At 40.2% G+C, this 8,050-nt stretch overlaps 1 protein-coding gene across 3 annotated transcripts in view; it reads right to left on the reverse strand.

The window, feature by feature from the left end:
• The window catches only part of LOC101853030 (proton-coupled folate transporter), a 46,998-nt gene continuing 38,948 nt past the window's right edge, over positions 1 to 8,050 (reverse strand). For all 3 annotated transcript variants that reach the window (XM_005107233.3, XM_005107231.3, XM_035972132.1), the window contains 4 exons: positions 6,774 to 6,921; positions 6,054 to 6,137; positions 1,788 to 1,944; positions 1 to 1,320 (listed from right to left, as the gene is read on the reverse strand). In XM_005107233.3, coding sequence (XP_005107290.1) covers positions 1,185 to 1,320; positions 1,788 to 1,944; positions 6,054 to 6,137; positions 6,774 to 6,921 — 525 coding nt within the window. In that variant the 3' untranslated portion in view covers positions 1 to 1,184. The remainder of the gene's footprint in view (positions 1,321 to 1,787; positions 1,945 to 6,053; positions 6,138 to 6,773; positions 6,922 to 8,050) is intronic.

An 8,050-nucleotide genomic window follows, 5' to 3' on the forward strand; every position in this document is an offset into this window, starting at 1 on the left:
ATTAAGGAAGAAGAATGCTAGGAAAACATGAAGTGTGGAATAAAAAGTTTGAGGATTGAAGAGAAGGGCAAACAGGTTAGAGAAACGAAAGAAAAAAACAAAACAAATACGAAACACGTATTGTCGATATACAACGATGTGTTGCGAGATCTCTGGGCGTTTTGTTTAAAGAAAAGACAGCAAGCGTTGGCAGAAAGTCGACAATCATGCCTTTTGGTGAAATCACCCTCACTGCTAAAGCGTGACATCATGGGAACTCTCGACATAAGAATATCGCCAGAGTCATTTCACAAACGCCTACGTCATTTTCTGAAGTTTTGAGAAAATTAAAGATAATAAGTCAGCCCCAATCAGTACCATGACTTGAGCATCTTCTGGGATTTTTAAAACTAAGGAGGAAATACGAAACGATACGAAACGAAACGAAACTATGTTGTAAATATAAATGCCCCACGGTATAGTATTTCTATTCGAATAAGGCATTGGATTACATCTGGAAACCTCCAGAAATGTGAGCAATGGTAAAATGATGCTGACGACATCTGAATAATAAAAAAATGCATTCTCGAATATGTAGATCCGACAAAATTGTCAAAACTATGCAAGCATTTGCAAGGACACTTTTTAAAATATAAACAGTAAAAGAGTGCCATTTTGTAGAGTACAATATTTTTGATTTCTTTAAGTAAACGCATGATGACAGAAACAAGAACAGAAATAGAAGGTCGAGCAGACCGTTCCAGAACACCTCGACTGTCCACGCTATTAACAGTAATACACGGACTTATTACAGTCATCATTGTTCATGCCACTTGTGGTGGCAGAAGACGTGTGTTCCATTCCCGTGTGGGGAGATTTTATTTTTATCCTACTCTCCATCTACCGGGATGAGCTGGGCTGAAGCAGCCCGCCGACTTTCTGAACTATATTGTCTTAATAGGGACATAAAACATCTGCAGTTTTAAATATAACTGCAACCATCACAGGATCTTTAACCACTCATAGCAACGAATATGTTCTATTCATTTAAATGAACTTTCAGACAACGTGACTTACACACTTTTCTCGTTGAAATGAGATCTATGGGACGGAACTTGCAGTTTTATGAAAGAGTCCATTCAATGCAAGTATATTCAAAATGCAATCCGTTTATAAATAATATCCTCTTGTAACACACCGGAACATCAGTCTGCTTTCAACAAAGGCGTTGTTTCATTGGCGCTGACTTGGGCAGTCCCCACTTTCTCCTCCTCTTCCCCTCCTGGTCTCACTTCGTACTCAGTGGACGATGTGTCAGATCTGCGCACCATACGGAATGCCCTGCAGAGACAAACAATTAACTTATTTGTATGTTGATCGTCCACAAAAACTGTCAAATCTCCCCCCCCAAAACCCCCCCCCCCCCCCCACAATAAAACCTCACCCCCGAAACAACACACACTCACACGAAATAACAACAATATACACAAGAACAATATGAACAACAAAAACAACAACAGCAACAACAAAAAAGCAACAACAGCAACAAAACAACAACAACAAAACAACAACAACAACAACAACAACAACAACAACAACAACAACAACAACAACAACAACAACGGCAGCGACAACGGAAAACAACAACGCATTCTGTTGGAAAAATTAAGTTAAGAAAAGTTGAGTTGGATTTGTATTTACAGCATCGTTGACACAGTTTTGGCACGTAAGCGCCGTGGAACTGCGGTAGCTATTAATAACTCAATATAAAATAATACAGAGGTGCTTGCCAAGCACCAAGGACTTACAAAAGTATGCAGCCGTCTAAGAAGCAGAGAGCGGCCATTAGCATGAACACAGATCCCCTAAATGAGTCGACGGTGGCGTTGTAGATGAGCGTGTAGAGTGTGGAAGACACCAGGCTGGCTATGGCGTCCAGTGTGGACAGGCTGGAGAACAGCGCCCCTGGTGATAGCAAGAGCATAGTAATAGTATAGTAGTTACAATCTGAGGCATCGTGGTACAATTAGGCTCTCATAAATATACTGAAATCGAAGAAATCGACATTTTCCCGCCCGTAGGCTATTTCTATCAATTAAAAAAAAAATCTTTTGAGCTCAACATTCTTTAGTTCCATAATACATACCTTTACTTTTTCATCCTCTGTTGCCGTAAAGCATCGAGGGGAGATGCAGTTTTCTATGGTAGGCCAACTCTGCATTTGCGTGGTCTACCTCTGCCTTTTAAGCCTGAGTGCTTTGTGTTATAGGCTCTAGAGGCTGGTTATCTAGGTGACATTCGTGACAGGTGGCCAAACCCTTAAATATTCTCTGTTTTTCTATGAAATGCAGGCAGGACTCAGAGCCAACAGTCGCTCTTACTTCTTCTTTTCTCTTCCTGTCTTTTCTTGCGATGTTAAGGGTTTTCCGGAGACATTTCATCTCGCACTCAGAGATATTTTAATTATAATTTCTTTTTGGGAGCATAACGTCGGTATATATGAAATATTGATGTAATAAGTAGTCTTTTTGTGTCCAAGGAGATGTTTGGATGAGATAGCAGGGGTGCGAGCTGGTAGGTGATGGTGATGGCTTTTTTAGTTAACATTTCTGTTTCTCTGTCTATGGACCTGTGGGGCTCTCGTGGTCTGGAGGTTAAGGTTCATTCAATAAGTCTCAGGTTAGAATCCCGATAGCGACGGAAAACTTTTTTCTTTACAATTTTCTCCTTTCGTACCATTTCCTTCTCTCTAACAATGTTTTGTCGTATGCTTTCGTCTCCACTTTCTGCCCCCACCCCTCATCCCCTTGTCCCCTCCTCTGGACTCCTGACACGTTCTGCAGCCTTTCTGCAGCTACACGGGAACTCCCGAGATTGTCCGCTCTTATCCAAGAAGGCTAGATGTAGAACTTACCTTTAATGAGATCTGGGGTGTGGTTGAAAGATAGCAGTAAGAAGGAGCCAAGGAGTACGGACAAAGGCGAAAAATCTCAGCGTTCCCGTGTGCAAGTTTCACACGTTAAAGATCCCTTGGTGGTCCAAAATCGATAAGAGTAGGCTTCGGCCGTCACCCGTACAAAATTCAAAATTTCCTACCAACTGAAAAATTGATGTGTCCCGCGCACTCATATGATCTCATGCAGTTGCAAGGGCCTTAAAGCATCCCCCCCCCCAAAAAAAAAAAAAAATAAAAAAAAATAAAAAAAAAATAAATAAAAAATAAAAAATAAAAAAAAATAAATAAATAATAATAAATTTTAAAAATGAATCTAAATAAATAAAAAAAACAACCCCCTCCCCCCAAAACAAATATCGACCTGTTTTCAGACAAAAGTGCTGAAATATCTAAACTCCTTCACCTGTTTCAGTTGTTTACGATTGACATAGATGTTCAAGGGACCTTGGACTTGGCTCACTTTCATAGCTTCCGTTTTTGATGTGCTTATTTTCATTTCAACTTTCTCGCAGCTGTTGTTCAGTTTGGTAGTGTGATTTCGGGGGCTTTGTTGGTCTGAGTGAATAAAACATTGGTCGTCTTCTAACAGAAGTTCATTTAGGCTTTCTGGGCTTTGGTTTGCGACTTGCGTTATTGTATCTGTATAATAATAATAATAATATTATAAAAATAAGGGGAGATAAAACGCATTTCCTTGTGGCACTCTGGAGCTTACTTTAAACAGTCTGTATTGCCTCCCTTCGTTCTTTCTGAGCTTCTGCAGTTGGTATAATATTGGACTTGGACATTGTCTAACACACACAACAGCTTTGAAAGTCACCAAAACTTTGGCGACCCTTTTATTGTTAATTTTGCCTCCGACTCCAGAATGCCCCGCCACCCTTACATTCGTTTATGGGGAATTAAAAAAACAACCACACAACATAAACAGATAAGAAACAAAGTTCTTCATGCGGGAAAAGTAGAGTCGGATGAAGTTTACTTCTTGGTTTTAGTGCATTTCATGTATAACATGTTCACTTTCATTTGTCCGTGGTTAAAACGAGGGGCCTAGAGGTCAAACGTGTTCGCCTCTCATTCAAAGGTCCCGAGTTCGAATCCGGTAGCGACCGAAAAATTTTCTTCTCTAAAAATTGTCTTCTTTCACCTTCTTTCCTTCTCTCTTGCAATATTCTGTCGTCTGCTTTCGCCTCCACTTTCTTGCCCCACCCCCTCACTCTCTTTTCCCCCTCCACTGGGCTCCTGACTCTTTTTTCTGCAGCCTTTCTACAGCTACTCCTTGACTCCTTACTGCTGTCTTTCAGCCACACCCCAGATCTTCTTGTAGGAAAGATCTACACCTAGCCTTCTCAGACAAGGGCTAAAAATCTCGGAGGTCCCGTGTGCAGGTTGCGCACGTTAAAGGTCCCTAGGTGGTCCAAAATCGATAAGAGTAGGCTTTGGCCGCCACCCGGGGAAAATTCAAAATTCCCTATCAATTGAAAATGTTTGGTGTGTCCCACGCGCTCATATGACCTTTTGCAATTGCGGGCGCCGTAAAACCCTTACCAAAAAAAAAAGAGGTTAAAACGAGATGGAAACAAACCGCTCTGTTTCTCCTTCTCATGTCTTTGCACGCGGGTCTTAAAGTTGGATGAACAACGTAATCTAAAAGCCCATTAATGAAAGTCACTGCAAAACTAAAGTTCCGACACGTTTTCTTTGAGGTAAGCCTAACGCGGGCAAAAATATGGTATGTGATTTACAGCACACAAAACATTTAATTTAAAAGTTTACCTATTTTCATCAGCTATGTACTTAAACTTTAACAACGCCTGTGAAACACAGTCGAACAGACGGGTGAGTACTTTACGAGACTCACGTAGGTGTCAATGCGGACTCCGGATGAAATCTATAAGCTTTCACTGAAATGTGGGTATAGGGAGTTGTCAGTGTCTCAAAGGGAACAATACAGCCGAAGTCATTATAAATAATCTATTGTAGTGATCCTGTGTATGCTCCCAACGGTTGGTATTTCATACCGCACTTAATTAAAGAAATTATTGTATTACTGCATCGAGATTTTAAAAAACATTGTTTGGTCGCTGGCCTGCAGACGTGCCGTTAGCAGTATGAGCAAATTGACAAGTGAATAAAATATGGTCGCTTTTAAACACAAGGGGGCTATCCCGAAAAATGCTGTTTTCAGAAAATCGAAGGTAAAGTTAGTGCCCCTTGCTCAGTTTCTTTAAAAGATAATGAGAGTTTTCTCTGTAAGCAAACAAATATACACACCAATGAAACCAAACTTCTCGTATAGGTAGGGCAATGCTCACTTTTGGTGTAAGTCAAGATTTCAGGAAACCCCCGAAATCTGGGTTAGCCAGCTTGTCCTTAAAAGCGACCATATGAGCTAGAACTTTTTAACGTGGTCAGACGAATGTGGACAAGCTAACGTTAATGTTGTCATTTGTGCTCGATGCGGTATATTTTGTATAAACGTACATTTCAACCCATGGCGACCTCCCATGCCCCCAACCCTGCAAATTGCAGTGCACCGGCTCATTAGAAAGTGCTTTGCTGTGCGAGGCAGGAGCTGAATTGACAAAATGCAAAAGTTTTTTATTCATATAATTGCTTTTTTAAAAGGTCAATTTAACATACATGCTAAAAGCAATTTATAAAATGTCAATTAGAAATATATGTAGACCAAGTTCATGAACAAGGTTGTTAAAAAATTTCTTTCGATTTTCATGTGGGGAGAATTATTATATTTATTGAGTTTCTCGATCTTTTTGCTGGGATGTTGTGTCCCTATCAGCTGGAGTCAGCCCTGACAAGAGTGGGATCGAAGCGCACCTCCGAAATAATCTAAATTGTGTCGATCAGGGTTAAAATGTCTACATAAAAGCTCATTCCACATAAACTTGACTACAAAATAAGGATGCAGGGTGTTAGCTGGTGCTGTAGTGCGGCTTGCTGCTTCTTTCCTGTCAAACAGCTACCGTCCTTATCTCTCCACCCTCTTTTTTGTGTTTGTTACTCTCTTGCAACACATTTAACCTTCGGCACTAATTGTATTGCAGGTGCCGAAAAACGCTTACTAAAACACACTTATAGAGGATCTCGTCTATCTTACCTTGCTCCTGTGGGGAGGCTATCTTTGAGAGAAGAGCTCTGGGAACAGGGAGGAGTGTCATGTATAAGATCCCGATGAGGCCAGCTGAAATAGGTAAAATAGTATTGAACACCATTTATATAGATTTATGGCGGGTTTTTTTTGTTGCATATTGCAAAATCACACATAGGATAATCTGGCAGTGTATGTTACAATTTTTTTATACACACATAATAATATGCCAAAACAAACACATAGACATACTCACAAACAAACAAACAAACACACACACCCAAGCATATGTGTATGTATTTGATAAATACATGAATGATTTATATATACAATATATATATTATATATATTATAAATATATACATAATTATATATATATATATATATATATATATATATATATATATATATATATATATATATATATATCGATTTTTATACATAAAATACAGGGAGAGAGAGGGGGCGGGGGAGAGAGAAAGAGAGGGAGAGAGAGAAAAAGGAGAAAGAAAGAGAGAGCGATAAAGAATGAAAGAGTATGAGAGAGAAAGAGTGACAGAGTCAGAGCGCGACAGAAAGGCAGAGAAAGAGAGAAAGAGAGAGAGAGAGAGAGAGAGAGAGAGAGAGAGAGAGAGAGAGAGAGAGAGAGAGAGAGAGAGCGAAAGAGAGAGAGACAGAGAGACAGAGACAGAGAGACAGAGAGAGAGAACATCTTCACCAAAGACTCACACAAGTACAGGGAGAGTGTGTCCGTAGAAAATCCCTCAGCCACAAAACCCAGAATGGCGCTCACGCTACAGATAACGCCGATGGTTTCCAGGGACAGACGATGTTTGAGCACTTTCAGCAACACCACTGCCACAGCCGCCATTGCCAGCTGAAAAAAGATTAAATGATATATTATATTTACGCCCTTATCAACACTATTAGGTTATTAAAGAGGTAGGACCTCAGAGTTTAACGTCCATCTCCGAAGGGACCGAGCCAAATAAAAAATTCGAGTAAAGTGCCTTTCTCAAAGACACAACGTCGGACTGACCTGAGACTCGAACTCCCACACCCACAATCTCACGATTACGGGTACGGCCGATAGCCTAACCACTAGTACTAGGCTATCGACGACAACGCCAGTTGAAGAAGAAAGAAGGATGCGGCGGTGGAATCAGCCGCTTTTCAATTTGTTTTTGCCGATATGGGGGTATTGGCATCTCCTAAAACGTGTTCATTTGTCTTGCAGTTGATGCAAAAAGTACCTATCTATCTTGAACAAAAGTCGAGATACTTGCTATTTAAGGAGGTGGGGGTTGCATGACGTCTGAGGTAAAATTAACGAGAAAATGCTGACTTTCAAAGCTTGATGAATGTCCTCGAAAACTGCCAAAACATTTCTCGTGCCTTTGATCAACGTTTTTCAATACAATCTACAAAGAAATTCGTTTTAAATGCACATAAAAGGTATTTAGCTAAAGAAAAACATTTTGGAAAATATTTTCCCAAAGACGAGAAATTTGCAGTGTCATTATGTTAACGAGCGTCTGAATTCACCACGAAGCCTCACATACTATACCCCCCAATGTCTTTGCGCACATCGACGATCATAGCCAGCTGTTTCTCTGATGAGTATATTACAAGGTAACGTTAATTTAGACAAAAATTTTCAATAAGAAAAAAAGTACGTGTTCAACTTAGGGATCCTGTCTATCGCCCAAAACCCCCAACAACAAACAACAACAACAACAACAACTAGGAAACCAATAAAAAAATCCCCAGAGCACCTCCAAATATCCACAGAGAAGACCTCCTTCTGTGACTTGTAGTGTGTTAAACTCACTATTTAAACGTCTCCACAAGAAAATTATGATGACGTCTGACGTGCAATCAGTTCTCAACCACTGAAGTGTGGTCTTTATGCAAGACCAATTAAAAACTCTACAATGTCTTTTCCCGTGGTTTAATGCGCTGCGTACAGTGTATATTTCTTTAGTTTTAGCATCAGTTTTACGGCC

The sequence above is a fragment of the Aplysia californica genome, unplaced genomic scaffold (assembly GCF_000002075.1).
Source record: "Aplysia californica isolate F4 #8 unplaced genomic scaffold, AplCal3.0 scaffold00587, whole genome shotgun sequence".
NCBI lineage: Eukaryota > Metazoa > Mollusca > Gastropoda > Aplysiida > Aplysiidae > Aplysia > Aplysia californica.